Source organism: Coturnix japonica, chromosome 3, assembly GCF_001577835.2.
Source record: "Coturnix japonica isolate 7356 chromosome 3, Coturnix japonica 2.1, whole genome shotgun sequence".
In the NCBI taxonomy this organism is placed as follows: domain Eukaryota; kingdom Metazoa; phylum Chordata; class Aves; order Galliformes; family Phasianidae; genus Coturnix; species Coturnix japonica.
In genome coordinates, this window is record NC_029518.1 from 3,754,148 (window position 1) to 3,776,645 (window position 22,498).

Consider the following 22,498-nt stretch of genomic DNA (forward strand, 5'->3'; position numbering starts at 1 on the left):
TGCTGCTTTTTTTTCCCCCAAAAGCCCTTCTGGCATGCTGGCCCAGCCACAGATGATATGATGAGGCCAGAGCTGCAGCGGGAGGGCAGCCAAGTGACCTCTGAGTAGCAGAGACAGAAGCTCCATAGGGAAGCACAAGCAGCCACAAGCTTGTAGGCTGCGCCTTGACCAAAACTCACTGCCTCCAACTGAAATGCACCATCTGTGAAAACGAGCTCTGAAACAGCGATGCCTTTTTAGGGAGCTTAAGGAAGGCTCAGATTCAAACTCTTTGTACAAAAGGTGCCAGAGTGAACTGCTCTCCATATTAAGAACCTATCTCAAGCAGCCTGAAACAAGAGATACCTCGGCAATGGGATTTTACAGGGTGATGTTCAAGAAGGCCCCGAGTGTTCAGTCTTTCACACCAGGAGGGCTGTTGGGTGTGTATAGGAAGCTCTTCTGTTTTAGAGCTTAACTTCTGAAACCAGGCAGTCTCATTTTCTTCTGGCTCCCACAAAACATATCACTGCCATAAAAGCTTCTCTGTTAAAATACAGCGATGCTCTACTTCCAACAAGAGCTTAACCTGTACCAGGGAGGAAATATCTGGGTGGCTGTGAAAAAGTAACTACATTCAAACCAGTGGTTGGTTTTTTGTCTTTTAGAAAGCTCTTTGTATACAAAACAGGAGAATCACAGTTACTATTACTGCGTATGTGTGCATGTACGTCTGGTGGTGGTGTTACCAAGTCTGCTTATCCAAACACCCATAGAGAAATACAGAAATGGTGAGTGCAAACTAAGAGAACCCTTTTTGCTAATGGTGGGACTGCTTCCAAGGCTGTTTTTTCTACCCACGTGATTGCAGCGTACAGTGAACATTTTTGGGTGTGCAAAACAGTAGCAACATTGTTGTGCCCCCATGAAAGCCGGCTGCCTCTGCTCAATGACTCGATTTCATTCTTCTCAAGGAAACAAACATTAACGAACGTAGATGAGCTACAGACAAGTCACTCCTTAAGAGAAAAGGATTTCATTCCTACTGCACCCCTTCCTTCTGTCAGTCCTATATCCAAGGAGGGGAAGGGGGTTGAACCAAGCTACCAGATGATGCCTGACTAATACTTGGGAAGGTGATGAAGCAAGTAATCCTGGGAATGATTTCCAAAGATGTGAATGACAAGAAGGTGATGGGGAGACGAAGGTAAAATTGTATTTACACACCCCTTCTATGATAACATGGTTGAGGTGGACTTGCGTGAAGGCAGACCAACATATGTTAATTGCACTGACTTCAACAAGGCGTTTGAAACTGCCTCTCATACATGCCCACAGACAGAGGAAGAGCAGATTAAACACACGGGTGGTGGAGCGGGCTGTTAGCTGTTAGGACCTCCTGGTCCTAGACGCCAAGTACAAGCCCGCAATGCACCCTTGTGGCAAGCAGCACCAACAGCAGCCCTGGCTGCGTTAGGAGAAGCGCTGCCAGCAGGTGGAGGGAGGGCATCCTTCCTCTGGGCTCAGCACTAGTGAGACACATTTGCAGTGCTAGGTCTGGTTCTTGGCTCCCCAGTGTAAGGGAGATAGCTACTCACTATGGGACACGGTCCTAAGCAACCTGTCTTATTAAGCCAGGATCATTCTTCTTATTTGGAATATACTCAAAGCACAAAAATGCTGCATACTCAGTTGATATGCACAAATAAACAACATGATTGCAAACAAATGTGAGACTTACGTATGATCCATAATTCACTGCTAGGGTCTGCAAAGCCCACGGGAGGCCTAGGCCAATTAAAATATCAAAGACATTGCTTCCGATGGAGTTGGACACGGCCATATCCCCCATACCTGCAGGAATGGAAACCACGGATGCTCAGGCACGTCTCAGATTAACACACATGGCATATTTTGCACTCTGAATGTTTTCACATTCAGGACACACTTCCTAAAGAGGACAATGATGCACAGAAGCAATTCAGCAGCAGCCTGACACCTCAGCGATGAACCTACCTTGCCTTGCTACAATAAGGCTTGCCATGCAGTCTGGCACGCTGGTTCCTGCTGCCAAGAAAGTGATGCCCATTATCACGTCTGGGATTCCCAGTGTGTAGCCAATGATTGTCACCTAAGGAATGGAATAAAACCATCAGGTGGTTTATAAAGAATAAGAACAGAGAGCAGTTTGGTCCAGTTCTGCAGGATGCTGGGAGACAGCATTTATTGCTCAGTGCAAACAAACATTTTCTTTAAAGAGAAGCAGGGAGAGGCTTTTCTCCCATTTTTCTTGTATGTTCCCCACCTGGCTGCCTGGAAAGCACTGACCTGCTATTCACTCTCTTTGATCAGCTGTTTTACACCTTTCATCCACCATTTTCCTGACTCTAACCTGGAGGAGAAGTGATATGGTGACTCACAGCCTTGGCCAAAGCTCAGAGATGTTATTGCATCTACATAACAGCCAAGATGACACCAAAACATCCCCAAGGTTCGTTACGCTAATGTTACATAAATGTTACATGTAGGAACTTATATACCTATGTGACTGCAAACAGTTCCTTTTGGCATAGAGGAGATACCTGTAAGCTCCTTTGTTATTCTACCACAGAGCCTATGGTCAATTACAGCTCTCTGATCTGATCCACATAAGTAAAATTCAGATGCCACTGTTTAATGACACCAAATTTTCTATTAGCTGTGTTAAATGCATAGTGCAGCAGCCCAAGCTAGGCCTCCCTTACATCCCTGATACCAGCGCTCCATATTTCTGCTTAAGCTGACAGAAATCACTTCTGTTGCCTTTCTCAGGCTGTTTTAGTTGGTACGTACCATCCACACCATCATGTAGGAGAAAGCTGCAATCCAGAGGGTAGAAGAAGCAAAGGTAACCATGAACCATTTCTCCAAGTGGGGTTTGTTGCAGTTGGGCACTGTGAAATACAGCACAAAACTCAACGGCCACGTGAAGAGCCACTTCAAGATTTCCATTTTGCCAGCTGTAAAACAGAAAACAGGAAGCAATCATGATTCTAGTTAATACGCAGGTCACTCCGAAAGTAATGCCTCCTGTGTGATCTGTGATTGGAGTTAACTAACACTCAGGGAGCAGCCTTTGGCAACCTGCTCTAGAAAGACCTTTTCTGAGCAGAGGTCTGAATCAGGACGACTTCCAGCGGTCACATCAACCTTTCCTATACTATAAATCAAGTGTGATTGTCCATAGAACATCTAAATTACTAACTTCAAGGCTCAGTTTTTTTCCCTGCTTGAACTACAGCTATGTGTGGAGGTCTGAATAGGAGTTCCCAAAAACGTTTATCACTTGGAAAGGGTAGAAACAGTTCCTATAGTATTCTGTCTTGTTTTCAACACCCTACATCTCAACAGCTCTGGTATGACTCAAATGTAGGGCAGCCAATGGAACGAGATGGGTCTGCCCAGAGATGGACACAGCTTTCTTAGAAGGAACTCCCCAGCAGAGGTTGCTGCCTCACTCCACATGAGCTGCAGCTGAGCTGCACCAACCAGCCCAACATGCTGAGAGACACCTCATGCTTTCCAATTAGCTGTTACCTGTGACCAGGAACTGAACCGTGACATCCAAGTACAGACCCCAAAGTATGTCTAGATATAAGGAAAAAGATATTTTACAGTGAGGGTGATGAGGCACTGGAACAGGTAACCCAGTGTTGTGGTTGATGCTCCATCCCTCAAGACCAGGCTGAATAAGGCCCTGGACAACCTGACCTAGCTATGGTGTCCCTGCTCATTGCAGGGGAGCTGGACTAGATGGCCCTCAGAGGTCCCTTCCAGCTCTAAGGATTCTATGATTCCATGCTTTCTGGCATACTCCAACTCAGTTTTGCTTTCTAGAACACAAACCCAACATATTTCTTACTGGGTAGGTCAAAAGGTGTGTATGGCCCTTCATGGTCATCATCGTCATCGTCTTCTTCCTCTTCCTCATCGTTTTCATTGTTCTCATTATCTTCATTTTCATTCTCTGTCTCATTGCCAGCCTCAGCCACATCCTCGTCCCGCCGTGTGCCATTCACGCCCCGCTCAGATGAGTTGCTTGGACCTGTTCCATTCTCTACAACGTGCTTGATAGGTATTTTGATTGCTACTTCTGATTCACCATTGGTGTAAGTCCTGCTGTTGATCAGTCTTTGTCTCTGTTAATACAGACACAAACTCTTGCTCAAAGACAGGTTCTTTAAAATTTAATGTTTGGTTTTTATCTTTTCTTAAAGAGAAAAAGGGATGCACAGAGTTCTTTAAGCACTTGGTTTTAAAAGCAAAATGGGATGGATTTCGGTCATGCATAATGCAGTAGTTGCTTGCAGGAAGTAGACAAACATCACACAGATAGAGCTTTTATGAGATAAGGACCAGTAACTGTTGAACTGACTGCAGAGATACAAGAAGACAAAGGTCAGAAAGTGTAGAACCATCTTCTACAATAAGCCGTGTTAACATCAGATCAGATCAACGCTGGAGGCACCTGCTGTGAGCATCAACTACAGGGAGCATAACCACATAATGACTTGAAACTTCCTCTACTAAAACCTCCACGGGTACAGATAGCAAGGGGTGATTTAGTACAGACATCGTTATTATGATGGGACTGGGGAAAATTAACACAGGGATCCAAGAAAATCATAGAGGTCCATTTTGACCTGAATGCTGCCATGGGCAAATTCAGAATGAGAAAAGATAGAGAAAGACAGAGGAAAAAAGAGAACAGACATACCTCGTTGATTAGCATGCGGCTGGCCATGGAGAGACGTGTTTTGGGAGGAAAATGGCTGGTTATCATGATCCGGAGCCCAGCCTCAGAAAATGAAAGCTGGTGTGGGTAAGCAGACAGCAACTCATCCACCATGATCACTGAGGCTTTACGGTGGAAATTCCCTGCAACCAAGAAACAAAGAGAAGTTGAGTTCTTTGCCCACCTCTCTTTCCATCTTTCCCACCTCTCTTTTCCACCTCTCAGTAGAACAGATTCACAGGTTCTAGAGGCCCGCTATAAGAACCACTCCTTCAGCCACTCCACAGCCTCCTCTGTGTTTCATTTCTGTCTTTACACAGCAGGACTTATACATAAATGACCAATATGGTATCTCCGTTCATTCTCACTGATAGCAAATTAAATCTGTTCTGCACAGTTTACTGTAGGCCTCTGTTAAATGGATCATTGCTTCAACAATGGTCATCCCCAGAGTGAAGAACTTGCTGCAATAGGGAAGTATTAATTCAACTATTACAATTTGCACTTGTGTGAGGATATTGGCCTCATCCACCATCACCTTCACTGAACAAGCCCTTGAGTCCTTGGATTGAGAAAGCAGAGGCAGGATTGTTAAACAGCAGCAGGGAAACCCAAGCTTCCCCAACACAGCTGTGCTCAGCACTGGCAACTGTATTATCATCATCATCATCATTCTTAGTCCTGCAGCACAGCACCTCCCCAGGCACTTTCTTTTTTCTGAGGATGCTTCTATGTTTTGGGGTAGACACATGAGTCACAAAAATCAAGGTGGCCAAGTAGCTTTCCCTGGTGGCTTCTTCACATTACAAAGTGCTGCGTACTGCAGAAATCCTTCTGCTTTCTTCTTTGTGGTCCTCAGTTCAGAAAAGTGGAAGCTTGGAAAGCAAATATCATTACTGGATGCCCTCAGCACTCTGACCAGTTGAAATCAGGGCTGTTTTTGACCCAGTGCCATTGCTGTGGTGTGCCCAGCAGCATTGCTCACCCACCCGAGCCTGCAGAGGCTCAGCACCAAGTAAACATAGGAACAATCTGCAAGAAAATGAAGCAATCCTTTTGGGCTTCCTTCCTCAGCCAGTTTAAGAAATCAGGAGGGTTCAAGACCAAAATGTACCAGTCTGAGCAGTGTCATGCCAAGAGGTGCAATTTAAACCAAATCCTACAATCAGAAACGCCTCATTTGTGGGCATTCCTGGGGTCACTGGGTAAGCCTGACTTTATGCTTCTGTTTTGCCAGTCTAGCTGCACTGGCCACAGTGTAGTTATCTTGTCAGCACAGTTCCACTGTTGAGATTCCAAGGCTACAGAGAGCTGTTCCAGTAACAGCAGCTTCCCCAAACCACAGCACACCATGCTCACAAAAGCTTTCCCTCTGCTCAGCAACAGGGCAGTAATGTGATAGCAGGCATCTGGTAGACTCAAAGGGATTGATGTCAGCGAGAAAAAACATCCACATTTCACATTCAGTTGCTTACTGTATATATACTAAAATCTTTCAATCACTTTGGTGGGAAAACATCTGGTTTTGTTTGTTCTTTATGGAGTCAAGCAGAAGAAAAAGGGCAGCTTGTCTGTACACAGAGGCCAGGGCTGCTTTAAATAAGACACCCCTTCTCAGTTTAAAGCAGTGACTTGGGGAGTCTCCTACTGCTGAGGATAGGTGCACAATAACACGTTTACTACAAGTGCTTATTGCCTACTGCAAAGACAAAGCATCATCTGTTGCACTCTGTGTATGCAGTTTAATTTATGCTCACCAGTGCACACACACATATAGCTACTGCAGCTGAGCTATGGAAGCAATGATTTCTTTAAGCTAAGGAAATATAAGTGGGGCTTAATGGGCACCTCCCTATTTCAGCACTGAGCAGACGTGCCCAGCTCACAGTGCAAAGCAGGCAGACAAACTTGTAAACATTCAAAACAATGCAAGCAAACGAGGTGACTTACTGGAACAGTTACCTTTCTTTAGTAACACCACTGTGGCATCACAGTTGCTGTTATCGTCCATTTCTGTGTTATTTGCCAATCCATTCACCATGTTTGCAGCGTTTTTTGTCTTCCTTTCCAAGCAGTGTTGGATGGTAGAGTTGTACCTGCAGAAATGAAATGAATTCTAGGTGTACTTTTGCCACTTCTACATGGATCTCAGCATGAGACTCAAAGAGAAGGGTAGAGCATCATGAGCACACCAACTGACTAACCACACCAGCAGCCAGGAAGCTCAGAAACATCTGTTCAAACTACAACATCACTTTAAGAAATCAAATCCACCCTAGATTGAAACAGCACAGCTACTTGTTTTGATGGCCAGTGTTGCAGGTGTGAACCTGCTCTCCATATTAAAGTTCCTAATTACTAGAAGTAAGAGGAATTCTGACTTGTACTCCCTTCCACCAGGCCTGTTTTGCTGCTCTCACTGAGAAGCGCTCTCCTAATATTGACTCTGTTCATCATTTCAAAACAAACTTCTACTCTTACTTGTTGAGAAAAGACCACTGGTGTGCTTGGTGGCTGCTAGGTTTTGTTTAATGTTCCAGCTGAAATCTGGGTTTCTTTTCCACTGGCTTTTAGAAACAAGGCAGGAGGAGGGGAGTCAAACAGCAGAACAGACCAGCTCCCCAAGCATCATCTGGTATGAAGGAGCTCAGATGCTCGTGAAAGCAGTGCTGGTTGCACTGCAGTTCTATCGTGGGTCTCAGAGCAAGGAGTAATGAAACACGATGGGGTTTTGTGCCCACAAAAAGGTAGAGAGGAATCTCTTACTTCATGATAACAATGTAGATGGCATACATCAGCACCAAGACCAAGGACTCCCACCTGCAAACAGGAAGAACACAAAGTGCATCAGAGCAGGACCTGGTGCTGAGCTCCTGCTGCCTGCAATGTATTAAAGTTCACAGGTTATGTTCTCGTTAGGGGTTTTGGCATGTCACACTAACCATGCCAAACCTCATTCCTGGCTGTTCAACACTCAGTTTCCTCACTGATGGGTTTGAGTGGGGGCATGGTCAAATATGGTTGGGTCTCAAGTCAATCTTAGTTAAAAACAAAGCATTTCAAAACTCAGCGTTACAGAAACCCTCTGAAATTAAATGTAAATCGCCCAGTAAGGACGAGTTTAAGAAAACACACAACCCAAGTAACCTGACTCCCCCTAGTGCTTGTGATCTAAATAATGCTGGCTGAGGGAAAACAAAGCTACCGCTGTCACTCTGAGCTCTAAGACGTGCTGAAAACACAAGGATCTTGGCAAAGCGTTTGATTCTCAAACCCATTCTCTTCCCACGAACCCCATGTACGGCAGCTTTTGTGGTGTACATAGGGAAAATGAACAAGAAATGCAGCCAGATTCACTTACCAGGAAACCTTTTCGTCGTAAATAAACTGCAGAGGAAAGATTAAAAAAAGCAGCATGTTAAACAAGGGAGGTGACAGCAGGCACCAGGGCTGCAAACAGCCCACCAACCCCAGAGGGTGGCAGCGGGGACAGAGCAACCGGGGGCAATGGCATCAGGATCTCTTCTGTTTCCCTGGGAACCTTTCAGCTCTCATGTTTCTCCCACCTAGGAAAGCAGAGCAGCATTCCTCCCTAAAGCCAACATGGTCTGCTGAAGAGGTGACAGGTCAAATAGGTGACCTATGAGCTGCAGCAGCTGGTCTTAGCAGAGATAATGCCATCCCTCTGTGCTGCCCCTCAGCAGCAGCTGAGCTCTAAGTATGCAGATTTACAGTCACTTCCACACCTGGTGTCAATGACAGGTGCTCCAACAACACTGAAAACCAGCCCCAGGGCACGATTTCCTTCCGAGCTAAGCTTAAGACTCTAACAAGCAGCGTTAGAGTCCTGTCAGCACATCTGAAGGCTTCCCCATGATGCTGTGCTGCCTGGGAAGGAGCGATGTCTTTCACCTGCATGTGTAAGATGCTGCTGGGAACACCAATGCTGTGCCATAGAATTGAAGGGGTTCACCCCCATCTATCTATCAGGGCTTGGAGAGGCAGATGTTAGAAGGTCACCAGCAGATGGCCATCACGTTCCACCGCTGAATTCACCAGCATCAGCAGGTGCTGGGAGCAGAGGGGACTGCTGTGGTAGCTCTGCTGGCAGCAGAGGGGACTGCTGTGGTAGCTCTGCTGGCAGCATCCCTTCCTCGGCTTCTCTTTCCATATCCATTGGGCCTCCGTGTGAGTTCTGCTCTAGCTGCCAGACCCAGAGCTGGGGATGCTGAGCCTGGCTCATGCTGCAGACATGGTGGGAAGGGCAGGGCTTGCAAGGATGCTCACGAGTGGTCCATGGGCCCTACAGCTCTGGGCTGCACTCAGTGGACCTGGTGCTAGTTGGTGAGGGTCCTGCTGGCCACTTAGTCCTTCCAAGCACCTTCAGCTGCTTTCAGCTCAGTGCTGTATGAAGGGGTGGAAGTGCTGTATACACCACTAGGAAAACACACCCAGAGAAAACCAAGGGGAAAGGAAATAAGCTTTAGAAATTACAACAAAACGCTTCCCTGAAGCTAAAGAGCCTGTAAATAGCAACTTGTGTTTGATAGAGCAGCAAACAATAGCCGTATTTGTTACTGGAAGAACACATGACAGCAAGACATTATGCATGCTATAAGTCACAGCCCCAGTCACGGTGATCTAATCTGACAACAGCTATTTTGGGTTGCACTGTGTTGGTGTGGCAGGGCACGAAAGCGTGTGCATTGACCTTTGTGATTAAAAATAGCACCCATCCCACTTCTTTCACTAATGACAATGACCACGTCCCTTCGAGTTAGGAAACACTGGGATCTTTTTGCTTCCAAGGGAAATAAGGAGTAACAGTTCTTGCCGAGCTTTAGGAGAATACCAGCTTTGTAATATAATTTCAAGGTAAAAGAAAAGAAGAAATCATACAGCTAAATGAACACAAATGAAGGTAGGAGTGATAAAGAAAGCTGGCCCGCTTCTAATTGCTCTGATGTGGAGTTCACTTGCTCTTATCAGCTGGCACGGAGCACCGGAGAGGTGAGTTTGTTGCTTTGCTATTTCTTACTGCAGCGCTGCGATTCCTTTGCTGGTTGAAATGGAAGGAGATAAACTCGCATGGATTTACCCAGTGGAATTTGAAGCTGTTAGATTCAGTGTTGGCAGGAATGTGTTTATCTCCTCTCAGGTGTGTTTATGATTTGCAAAGGCACCTGTGGAGTGTAGCTCATATGAGAGCACCACAAGCTGCTCTTCAGAATAACCTAAGCTCAATCTTCTACAAAGCAATACTATCCTTCAAGAAAGATGATTATATTCCAGCTGCAGCCAAGTCTCAATGCCCCAACATGGCAAATTATCCCTATATAGTGAAGCGTTTAAATGCTTTCGAAAATGTAAGGCCCATACATGTCTAACAGATGAGAAAACAGAGTGTAAGTTGTGCTGTGCTATGCACAGAGCCAGCAGCATGTCTGCCAGTGGAGAGACAGGGGACTGGAGGGGCAGAATTCAAATATCAATGTGCTGACATCTCTGTTTGATTCTACCTTAAAAGGAGAGAAAGGATCCGAGCCGCTGTAAAGCCTGGGGTCCTCAGCTAAACCATGGAGAGGAGAGAGAATTCTTAAAGTGAAGCAGTGTTTAGACTCTGAAAGGAGAAATCCTCACTTGCCATCGTCTGAGGAGAAACGCTACATAGAACAGGGTTGCTAAACCACTCGGGAGCTAAATCTTTAATCACTTTAAATGTTCCCTCTTCCTCTCGTTTTTCTCTGTTTTTCCCTAACAGGCATTTAAAAGGCCCATGCACTGAGTGCTGCGGAGTAATGCTGAAGACATGGGGGCCTGTTCCACATCACCCAGACCACAACTGGGCATGAAGCGCTCTGACGTTTGCATCACAGTTCTGGCAATGCCTCCAAGCCTTGAGTTGCAGAGCCCTACTCTGGCTGCACTGAGGACCTTGAACCTCTTCAGGTCTACATGGTTTACAGTTCTCTGATATTATGGGGTAGAGTTCCCAAACAAAAGGATTTTGTATAGCCCTAGACTAGATGCCCAAGCAAAGAAACGTATACATCTACATATATATGGCTCCTGGGGTGAGGACCTTAGCAACAAGACTCTGGTTTCTTAGTGAGATCCCTCTACAGTGGACACGTGGGCTGCCACAGAAGAATAACAGGTACAAGAGCCTTTGGCAACTTACCACAATGAGTGCAACAACAGACAGCGTATAATAGATCGAATCTCTCAAAAGACTCCATGATGACAGTGCAACAACCTGGGAAAAGAGGCAGAGAGAGGATGTCAGGCAGGCCCAGGTGTGAGCTGGAAGGCAGAACGATGGGGGCAGATTTACACCATTCTGGACCGACCCTTGAATGTATCAAGTGTTTTTCCTCATTGAACACTGATTAAGCACTGTGAGATAGTTTATAAAATAACTTGAGATCACTCCAGTCACCTTTTACAGTGTTATTTAAGGCCCTAATGTTCCTTTCTGTGCATAGATAATGCTTCTTTTTTTTTTTTCCTAGGGGTATTTCCTCCAATACCTGAGTGAACACATTAACAGCCAGGCCTTCAAATACAGCTATCCAGTGAAATCTATCTATCTATCTATCTATCTATCTATCTATCTATCTATCTATCTATCTATCTATCTATCTACAGATATCCAGCAGGAATCTAGAGCACAGAGGTCACAGACCAGGACCCCAGGGAATCACAGACTCCTGCCCTGATTTCAGACTGGAGTGAAGGCAATATGCTCCTGCCTGGGACTCCTACAAGCTGCTCACACACCACAGACATCCTAGTAGCTCTCCCTCATGAATAACTACAGGCAATAGAAGTCCAGGTCTCCTGAGAGGGTCGAGTCATTGAACTGAAGTCTTGGAGCCACTGGATCACTGGGAAGAAGAATCTGAGAGAGGGAAGCCTTGCACATGAAGTAACCACTTAGCCAGGCTAAAAGGAGCTAATTAGCACGGAGGGAAACGGCAGCACTTCCAGCCTGCTGACAGGAATTTTGTAGTCTCATTGTAACTGTCAAGACCTTGAAGGCACAAGTTGCTCTATTCAGTCCTGCAGCAGCCAAGGACTGCATGTAAATCTCAGTGCGCTGCAACCCTCCTAAATCACCATTAAGCAGATCACAACGAAGGCAGAAAGGAAATCAGGTAAAAGGCATCACAAAAAAAGGCAGCTTTTACCCGTTTTCCTCCTGCCCCTCACACTGAAACTGCACCAAAAGCCACGGCTTTCCATGCAGTTCAAAGCAGGACAATGTGAGCAAGGTACTTGCCAGAATAAACTCATACAGCCTTACCTGGCAATGCAGCAGAACAGGCTAAGAAAGCAGGCAGCAAACACCAGCCTAGTACTGGATAAAGCCATTCAAAAGAGCTGTAGGATCCATAGGAAGCAACCAACCAAGCTGCTCTGCAGCAGGGTGAAACTTCCTGTTTATGCAGGAAGGGTAAGACCACAAAAGAAGCTACAAACCCACATCATTTCATCGTGCAAAAGCTTTTGCATTGTTTCCCATCCTGAAATCTGCCTTCGTGCTACTGTGAGCAAACTCAGAAACTGCTGTCAGCACTTCGATCTCCAATCAGCACAACCAGCTCTGGGTTTGTTAGTCACAGGAACTCAACAGCAGTAGCCTGGACACGATATTCAGCTGGAACAAAGCATCTGTTGCAGTCACATAATTCCTATGGGTCATTTCAGAAGGAGAATTACCTTCAGTCTACTGTGAAATCCCCAGCTCTTAAGGGGCTTCTTTGTCAGTAATTGCACTGGCAATAATAGCATCATTAGCACCATTTTGCTTGCTCGACATGAATACGAATGGAAGATGCATTAGAAATAAACATTGTTATATGATCTGAATGGACCTTATGGAAATCCAAACCATCATCCTGAAATCACACCTGTGAAAATTCAAACAGCCTCTACCACACAGCTCCCATTTTCTCCACCAGGTATTTAGTATTAGTTAGTAGGACACAGCAAACCTGCCCACAAGGGCATATCTTTGTATGCCACGCTGTTATGCTATGGATTGGACCGTGCTACATTTGCAGAGTTCCAGTTATGTGCCATCATATGTCACCTGTGTCAGCTCCTGAGCATCACTGCCTACCTCTGGTGAGTCTGCTGAAGGCCTCACCCTCTGGGACAGCCTTGTGAGGCTTCATCTTCCAGGGTCCTTTTCCCTTGACAAAGCACAGGCTTCCCACTTTGCCATTTATTACTTTAGGACGTCCCTACTCGGCTCCAGTAATTGCAGAGATCCTGCCACCTGCCTGTTCACCACCACTGCTCACAGTATTGATGAAGCATCCTACAGTGGCACTGCCTCATCTGTACCCCTCTTGATATTCAACTGCTATTCAACTGTGACTTCCAGCAAGTGACTTCCAGCACAGAGGGTGGTGGTCAATGGCTCAAGGGCCACGAAGATGATCAGGGGCTGGAGCACCTCCCCTATGAGGACAGGCTGAGGGAGTTGGGTTTGTTCAGCCTAGAGAAGAGAAGGTTGCGGGGTGACCTCATTGCAGCCTTTCAATACCTGAAGGGAACTTACTCCCAGGAGGGGAGTAAACTCTTGGAAAGGGCTGACAATAGCAGGACTAGGGGAAATGGTTTTAATAAAAGCAGGCAAGAGTTTAGGTTGGATGTTAGGGGAAGTTTTTCACTAGGAGAGTGGTCTAGGCCCATGGAACAGGCTGCCCAGGGAGGTTGTGGATGCCCCGTCCTTGGAGTGTTCAGGCCAGGTTGGACGGGGCCCTGGGCAACCTGATCTAGTAAAGTGTATGTTTGGTGGCCCTGCCAGGCAGGGGGGTTGGAACTACATGATCCTTGAGGTCCCTTCCAACCCGGGTCATTCTGTGATTCTGTGTGAGTCACTCAAGAGCCTCCATGCATTTCTTGGGAGACACATCCCCATGTGTTAACACTGAAGAAGAAGGCCAGTCTGGAAAGGGAGGTGTTTGCTTGGGACTGAAGCAATGCAGAAGCAATTCCTTGTCTTGCCCCAAGCCCTGCGGTCTAAGCTCAGGTAAACTGAGCAAGTAATATCCCTTCCTTGTACAGGACATAAAGGAACATTTTTACCCAGCAGCAGCACCAGAGAACAAATACGCATGGGACTGCACGAGACTGAAGGCCTCAATTCCACCAGCATCATTCCCACAGCAAAACACGAGCTGAGCTTGAGCAAAAGGGCACTGAGTTAAAACCCTTCTCCCTGAACTTGGGGTGGCTGCTCCTGAAGGCAGCCCTCAGCAAAGGGAGTGCTGCAGATTACATCTGTGGCTCAAAGGGTTCAGACTGTGTGCACTTCGAAAGGTCACAACCAAAAATAAGACAAGAAATAGCAACCCTGTGTTTAATATTCTGCACACACTTGCTCTCTCTCTTGATCTTAAACGTATCAGTCTTCGAGCAATTGCAATGAAGATACAAAGCAGGAAGGAATTTCGTAAGATAATTACTACCACCTTCCAGCAGAGCTTGTAACTGCTTAACCATCAGGACCTGCAAGTTAATTTTCACATAACTTGCCTTATTTTGGGAGTTATTACATCCCACTTGCAATGAGCAATCAGTCAATCAGAAGCTTATAAGCATTAGCTGCAAAACAAACAGCACACATCACAGGGTGCAGGTTTCCCCCCCAGCCAGACACAAACAGACCTGAACCTGTGAGTCAGGCACACTTGTTCCTGGAGGGAAAAGAAACATGGGTGACAGCAGGGTTTGAACATCAGATGCTTTGCAGGGAACTGGGGTCAAAGTTGCAGAGGTACGAGACATTGCAGCAAAGGGAAGATTTCTGCGTCACACAGCCACATTTTGCAGGTGAATGGATGGTGAGCAGAGATGCTCCTTTCTGTACCCCAGCATGGCATCTCCTTGCTGCTGACACGCTGAGTTCACAGCCATCCTGGGACATTGGTCCCAGGGCACTCTGAGTACCCAGCTGAACCCACTGACCATAACCTCTACCACGTTCCTCCTGGCAAGGAACCCATGTCCCACCGTGCAGCATTTGGGATTGTTTGTGGTTCTGACCAATACTAAACTCTCCCAGCTGAACTTCAGCAAAACAAAAATACAAGCAACTGCCAGGCCAACAAAAAAAACCAACCAATGGGTTGTTTCTAAGCCAGTAATTGCTGGGCTGCTCTGACCTACCAGGCTCACTGCAAGGAAAGCTCCTTCCAACCACCAGGTCCCTAATTTTACTGCCAGTCTGCCATTGCAGAGTTCAACCATCACCACAGCTCCTGGTTCACATGCAGCAGACCAGCTCAATCTATTCTCATTGTCCACTTGGAGAACAGGACAAAGGGCCTTCCTCAGTGCTTTCTGGGTAGCAAACAAAGTATTTGCTTGGACACCAGACAGAAATTTGTTTTAAAACCACACGTACTCAGTCCCCAAGAAAACAGTGTTTGCATTCAAGGGGGAGCTGGAATGGAATCTAATCTGCTTGATCTCTGAGAGTTGGTCTGCTATCTGCCAGTGCCAAACATCCCAGCAGGAACACCCCAGGGAAAAGCAGCACTGTGCTGCATTTCCAGTGGGTGAGCATCCTCCTTGATTGCTCCTTCAGGGAGAAACACTGATAATGTACAGATAAGGACACAAGAGGCAGATGAGTCTGTTCATCTGCCCGTTAACTTCTGCTGCTGGCCCAGCTGCTTGACTCTGTGCTCGGGCTTTACCAGGGCATTCAGAAAGCTTCAGCCTCTGAACTGTCTGACTGCAGCCTATGCTGCTCATGCCTGAAGTTCTGCAGGGCAAAGGGAGCAGCACTGCCTGCTCCCTCTCCCTTCTCTCCTCATGCTTGTGGTTTCACAGACACATGGCCACGCTCAGCTGTGCTCCTGTTAGGAATGCACACCTCGTCTGGGTTACTGCTGGTTTCTTCTTTGTTTTCAGTGTGCAACTGTAGAACACTGTCGTGCCCTGTGCTACAAAAGCAACATAGAGACCCAACAATGTTGACACAAAGCTCTTGTTAAACCACTGCTTCACAAGTTCAAATGTTTTCTGCTGCTGGTCAAAGACCAAAGAATTAACGACACCACCACCCAAAACCATCCCGATTCCCCCCTCCCAAAACTCCACTGTGACCCAGGAGTAAAAATAACCTCATGAATGCAATCTTCAAACCGAAGGTCAGTAATGACTGCAGTCCAAATTACTTGTTGTCTGCGAAATTAAAGCTTAAGAGATTAAGATGCATGCAAGCCAACCATACTGCACAACTAGGTTAGAAATAGATTACACAGGTCCTAAACTTTCGAATAAACAGTGTTCTACCTGGTTATTTAAACTCTGCTCTTAGTTTCCTCTACTCGGCTCTTCACTGTTTGTAACACTTCCCTCTTTCCCTCTTTTCACACCCACTATAGATTACCATCACTCAACATCTGTTTGAAGGGCTGCGTTTTGTAGCACTGCATCTCTCGTAGCATTCTTTTACTTTTCCATAACCTTTCTTTGCCAACAAAAAGCAGGTAAAACGCAGCAGCTAAGCTGTGTTTGGGACACATGACTTAGCTGTAGAAATGATAGAGAATATGCATTAGAGTCCCAGATAAATACTCAGCACTAACAGTGCTATCTTTGCAGTTGCTTGCAGCAGTTTTGCTTGCATTTATTCACATTCCTGGAATTTGCAATAGGAAACCTCAGCTCTGGGCTGGCACAAGACAGACACATGGTTAATCTCCCCAGTCTGTTGACACTACTCAAACCAAACCAATTTCCAGCACAACTCTGCCCATTCTGTCTGTGTCACAAAGAAAATAGGAGCACAATAGCACATTAAAGCCGATTTTCATCTACATCAACTGCTTTTTTGCATGAGAGCAGCTCTTCAGGAGACTTACAACACTCCTACAGCTATTTGGAAGCCCTAAAACAAGGCATGGCAGCAGACGGGATAAACAAGTTGGGTGGTTTTCAGACACCCATCCTGCAAGCAGCTCAGCGTGTGGAAATGAGTTTGGCTGCAATCGTTTGCAGGACTGGGGCTCTAGCTACCAAGCTGATAGATTCCTTAACATTTCCAAATTAAAAGCATAAATAAAGAAACAAAGTGGAAGCTCTTCTAATTGCTGCTTTGCTTGAAGGCTTCTGGCAACCTGCTCCCATGCTCTTCCAGACCGACTCCTGTGAATGCAGTTCATCCCATTCTCCTCTTTGCCCTTTGCACTGCATCAGCTCCCAGCAGCAGCACCCTCACACATAAGTGCTGGCTGTCATTTCCACTGGCCCTAACATCCTCCTCTGGAGTGGGAAGCCTACCTGAAAGGCAGAGGAGAAAAGGTCCCTCCAAGAGCTGCTGTGCTGGATGAGGGAGCCTTGCAATCAGCCTTTAAGGGACTTCAGAGAGACATGTCCTAGAAAGAGAGCACTCTGCTGGATGTTCCAAGCCTCTCCAGGCATCTGATCTCCACTGGGAGAGTGAAAGATGTTCACATGGCAAAAATGGCGACGAAAGGAGTAATGCACTTGGAGCCAGAGTGCTCCAAACAAAGAAAATGCCATATGATGCTGTATGTCAGGGGAAAAACTACCTGTGCCCGTGCCAGCTCTAATTGGCACAAAAAATGACAAGTTCATCCTTTTGTCTTTAATCTCTCTGAACTTGGTTTTCCTATCTTTAAAACACTCCCTTCATCTCGCAGAGGTTTGGGGAAAATTCATTAATCGTTCATCAGCTGCTTAGATACAACAGCAATGACATCGGCAGAAGTTCAAGAGGAAATTAATAATTCTGCCTCTGGAACAGGGTTTGAATGGAGCCTGGTAAATAAGGCAGAAGGGCACACACTGAACAATGATCAGAAAACAAAATATTGAATAGCTGCTCATTAAGTGAGTAAAGTCCATTCGGTGCACAGAAGGAGGCAGGGACCCTATGGAGAAACCAGCATGTGCTCGTGTAATTAAAGACCGTAATAATGCATACACAGTGGGGGGGGGGGGAGGTGGCAAATTAAGGTTGTGCAAAGAACCTTAAAGCTGCTATTTTATAACTTTTCAGTCTTTGACTTTCAACCTTAATAATGCTCTTTTAATGCACTTTTTTCAGCACGTAGTGTCTTATAGAGGTTGTGGGTATCACGCTTTCCTCTCCAGTTCCAGCAGTGGGAAGTCTATGCTGATTTGTTCTGGGAAACACGCAGTTATCAGCCATTAAAGGCTTAGAAAAATAACATGAGTTGGTGTTCAAAGAAACGTGTGGTAATTTCTTGAGGCTGTGGGTATTTGTGCTTAAAGATGGTTCTGCAGCCCATGGGCACTACAGCAATCCCAAGCACCCACTCCTCTGAAATTCCTTATGCAAACTGGCACCAGGATCATCTTGAAACTGTCCCCCAGCTGCTGAGATCCTACGTGTAAGACATTTAATGACCACTAGTGGAACCAGGGAAGACAAAATTAGGGCAAACCGGTCCTGATCTCAGTTCTCTGCTTGACAAAAAGACTCACATAGTGTGCTCAGGATGACCCGGGGCAGCCAGTCTTCCCCTGCTCTTCCAAAAGCTGTCATGCCTGGAAAGCTGAAGGCATTTACCAGAACGTTTTGGCTGTGTTGTATCCTCCAGAAACAAACACCTCCCACCCACAAATGAAGATGACTGACACTCTCTGTCCACCCCCAAACTCCATCAAGCCTTCTCCACTGAAAGCTGTCATTTGTAGCTAGTTTCTTAGCAGGCTTCAGGCTTGCAGTCAATAATGTGGAGAGTGAAAATCAGAAGAATTAGCTTCTCTGTCATCGTGCTAAACAGTTCATCTTCTTCATTTGTTCACAAAAAGCAACCTGAGGAGACAGTCCTACTGATTACAGGAGAAGATCTGTGGGAAACGCAGATCTGTGCTCTGGGAAAGCTTTGGTAATTAAAAACTAGCTTGAATCAATGAGCTTTTCGTGGTAAGAGTTGCAGGAGATCCACTAACGTATTGAACAAGAGCTTGTAGCTTTCAGCTGCACGTTCCCATGCAAATCAGAGTTAGATATCTGAAAAGTCACTCTGTGGATTCTTCCCCAAACCTCCCCATAATGAAGATGTTCATCTTCATCCTGAAAAAGCTCATGGTTAAATAAAATTGGATTATGAACCTTCTCAGGAAGGCCTAAACTTTCTGCTCGCTTTCTCACACTGACCAACTTACAAAGATCTCTTCTTTCAGACTGTTCTTTCACAGCTACCCCCTCGTTCTGCATTGATCCTGTCACCCTGCTTCATCTCTTTGCAAACAAGTCTGTATGGCACGATTTCAAAGAACATCTGACAAGATGATAAAAACACCGGGCATGTTGACAAGCACGAAGGTAAATGCAGATTCAGAGATTTAATTATGCAGAGTCAATCATGTCAGCAATTCAGACAGCAGTTCAGATCTCACAACTTAATTACTTTAATTTCAGATGAATAGATCGTGTTGTCGTTTTTAGTTTGACATGCTGGAAAACAGTCAGATGTTACACTAGGAATGGACAGCCCTACTCTGTTAGTGAGGGAGAATTTGTTGCGTCCTTGGGAATATTCACAATCTGACTGGAGAAGGCCCTGAGCAATATGGTCCAACCCTGAAATCAGCCCTGCTTTCCACCAGGAGGCTCTTGGTTGCACACCTCTAGAGGCCCCTTCCCACATTCTGAGAATCCAAGGATATAAATAATGAGATAATCTAAAAGCCAAATCCTTCTCATCCAATTCCAAAGTCATGTCAGTCGTGAGCAATGCCCCTTGAACAAAGGCAGCATCTTTCCTGATGCTCCAGAAGTGCCACTGCTATTTTGGAGGACTCCTCTATGGCTCGCCAACAGGCATTCTTACCAGCCAATGCACACACACTTCCATGCACCAGAACATCACAGCACACCCTTGCACAGCTACCCAGAGGATGTGCTCAGCAATGAACTCTTACTCCTTTGACCACCTACACATCTCAAGTAGCTTAAAACATCTGAGCTGATGTTTGCTGTTCTGCTTTTCATTTCAAAACACATAAGAGGAACAGAATAGGGCCCTGTTAAAAAGGACAAAAACAAGGAAGTTTGTGGCAGGGCTGTGAACCTGGCAACAGGATTTCACAATAAAGCCAAGGCATGCGACGAAGCAATTACTGTTAGGAATCATTAAGCGCTCTTACCTGTCCTGCAAACAGCCCACACACACCAATAATACAGAGAATGTTAAATACAGCAGAGCCTACGATGGTTCCAACGCCTACGTCTCCTTTTGTGATAAAAACACCTGAAAAACAAGTTCGAGGCAAGCAGCGTAAATTGGAAAGTACGGAGGTTTTCCTCTAAAATTGCTCCATTAACGAATCTAAAGGCATGCACCAGTTCTGCTGCTTTTACTCATATTTAATAGGGCAACTTGGCAGAGTAAAGGTACCAGGGTGATTGCAGGCAACAGATCTTTCTGTGGGATTCAGAAGGATTATCTAATGAAAACCAAGAATCTTAAACATTGCTAAATCACCAGCCTCCTAGTCTAGCTGTACACATCACTAAAGACAATAAGCTCCTTGAGAGCATCTTGTAGGACACAGACCTGCAAGAAGCTGTCTCCTGTAAGACATCTCCTCACCATCCTCTGCTCTTCCACATATCCTCAGCCCTGCTGGCTCCACTAGGCAAGTGAGGAGATTGAGAGCTGTCTGGCCACATTGCAAGCTGCACAATGCCTCTCAGAACAGATTTTGGGGCTCTGTTACAAGCTCCTTTCAGAGCTCTTCTGTCAGATATGGTTAAATTTGGCCAATGAGGTTAATGGTGAAGAAGATGAACTGACAGACACGTGCATTGTGGCACTGCACAAAATTCTTTCCTTAGGAAGTCAGCCTAAAAATAACACTCCATTCCCTGCTAGCTGTCAGTCTGCTTAAATTCACCATTTGCTTTTCAGTTTCCAGCACTATTTTTCTGGCTGTTGGAGTTTAGATTATTTTTCTCTCTACTTTTCCCTTTTCTGAGACACACGTTACCCAGAAGTACTTTCCCCCACCCCCAAGAGCCATTCAGTATCTGGTGAATTACACCAGCAAGCCATTAGGGCCCCTCTAAGCTGTCTGAGGGAATCTGATTTATTTTATGCCCTGCTGATGTGCTACCCTTAACTACAATACAATCTCAGGCCTGTGGGCTTCCATTGTGTGGCTTCAAGGTCAGGCTGGATGTGGCTCTGAGCAATGGTCTGGTGGGAAGTGTCCCTGCCTACAGCAAGAGGATTGGAACTAGATGATCTTAAAGGTCCTTTCCAACACAAACCACTGCAGATAGCACAGGAGGGTGGAGAGGAGAAGGCTGTGTGCATACGGCTCAGTGCTCTGTATCTTGGCTGTTCCATTTGCAAGGTAGGGCTAACAGGTAGTTATGATGAATTGCCTCCATTTCTGACCTTGCTTTGGATGGTAAGATTGAACCATTTCCAACGCAGCCCTACTGTGAGATAATTGTACTTTTTTAGTGCCCCTTTATCTAGTGAGGATTCCCCAAAGTTAAACCTGTGCACATCCATGAGGGAAGAGGCACAAATATCATAAGTGCTCAGCAATCTCATGTCAGCTCTGAATAAATAGCATGGCAAAAGAGGAGGTTTCAAAGAGCAGCATGTTAGTTACCTATGACAGATGTAAACAACTCCGGAGCAGAGCTTCCAGCCGCCATGAAAGTTGCCCCAGCCACATCTTCACTGAGATGCAAGCGCTGCAGAACAAAAACACATCAGAGTTATTGATTACAACACCGACAGGTGTATGGAATTCAAATAGAAATGTTATAGTCTGCTGAGACTGGGGAGCTGCCAATACATGTTTAAAGGTTAAACAAAGGGAAAGAAGTCATCATGGGCATATACATACATATGTACAAGGTGCAATACGTGGCTTATCTCACTTAGTCTATCTGTTACAGGTAGGGCTTGAGCTGAGGCTTCATCCATCCCCTGACCTGCCCTGGATAGTTAATCTGTCTTCACCCTCCTTTCACTTGGATCATCCTAACAAACACTCACCCCCTACAGCCCTCCTCTAGGAGCACGCAGGGACTGCTCTCATTTAAAACAGTGGTTTCTGGAAGGAAAACGGCCCTTCTCCTCTACAAAAAACTTTATTGGCATATGCTGCTTTCAAAGATTTATTTGGTTAATTGCTTCCTTTATGTTCTCTTCACACCCACTGTTCCATCTGTGCAAGTCACCGTTCAGCAAATGTGACAAAGCTGTTAAAACCACACGCCTTGCTGGCACCCTCCGCAGTTTAATCTGAGGAGCTAAAAAAAGCCACCCCCTGCCACGCAGTCATAAACTGCTGTGTTGTTACTACATGGAGCTGCCTTGCTCACATGCATGCAAGTCAGCGGCTGCCATTTCACAAGCATGGGGAAGGCAGCCGATGGTGGTGAGAAATTTCCCTAGCAGAACTAAAGGTTCAAAGCAGCACAAGCAACCTTGAAGGCTGGAAGTCTTTCTCTCCCCTCTGCCCTTCCTAACTGTGCAGTTACCCTGCAACCTTCTCATTATTAAAGGACATTTGCAGAAAGAAGAGACTGCTCCTAAAACATGCAGGAACCCCCCCTTCCCAACTAAAACTTTATTAAAGATCCCATAAAAGATATTTCAAGCCTGCAAAAGAATTCAACTCTACCCACTCAATTTAGTTGTTTAATAAGGAATTCTACATATGTTTCAGGGACAAGTGAAAAGGAGAAGATGTGCCCTA

General features: G+C 45.8%; 1 protein-coding gene across 2 annotated transcripts in view; it reads right to left on the minus strand.

The window, feature by feature from the left end:
• SLC24A3 (solute carrier family 24 member 3) overlaps nt 1–22,498 on the minus strand; it is a 102,753-nt gene that overhangs the window by 10,438 nt on the left and 69,817 nt on the right. Inside the window, exons 5-15 of one of the 2 annotated variants that reach the window (XM_032443439.1) lie at nt 21,401–21,485; nt 19,922–20,025; nt 10,935–11,009; nt 8,115–8,140; nt 7,520–7,573; nt 6,716–6,849; nt 4,736–4,896; nt 3,881–4,157; nt 2,812–2,978; nt 1,996–2,110; nt 1,721–1,833 (exon numbers count right to left, since the gene is read on the minus strand). In XM_032443439.1, the coding sequence (XP_032299330.1) occupies nt 1,721–1,833; nt 1,996–2,110; nt 2,812–2,978; nt 3,881–4,157; nt 4,736–4,896; nt 6,716–6,849; nt 7,520–7,573; nt 8,115–8,140; nt 10,935–11,009; nt 19,922–20,025; nt 21,401–21,485 (1,311 nt within the window). Of the gene's footprint in view, nt 1–1,720; nt 1,834–1,995; nt 2,111–2,811; nt 2,979–3,880; nt 4,158–4,735; nt 4,897–6,703; nt 6,850–7,519; nt 7,574–8,114; nt 8,141–10,934; nt 11,010–19,921; nt 20,026–21,400; nt 21,486–22,498 lie in introns of both variants that reach the window. The other variant, XM_032443440.1, reaches the window with a different exon arrangement.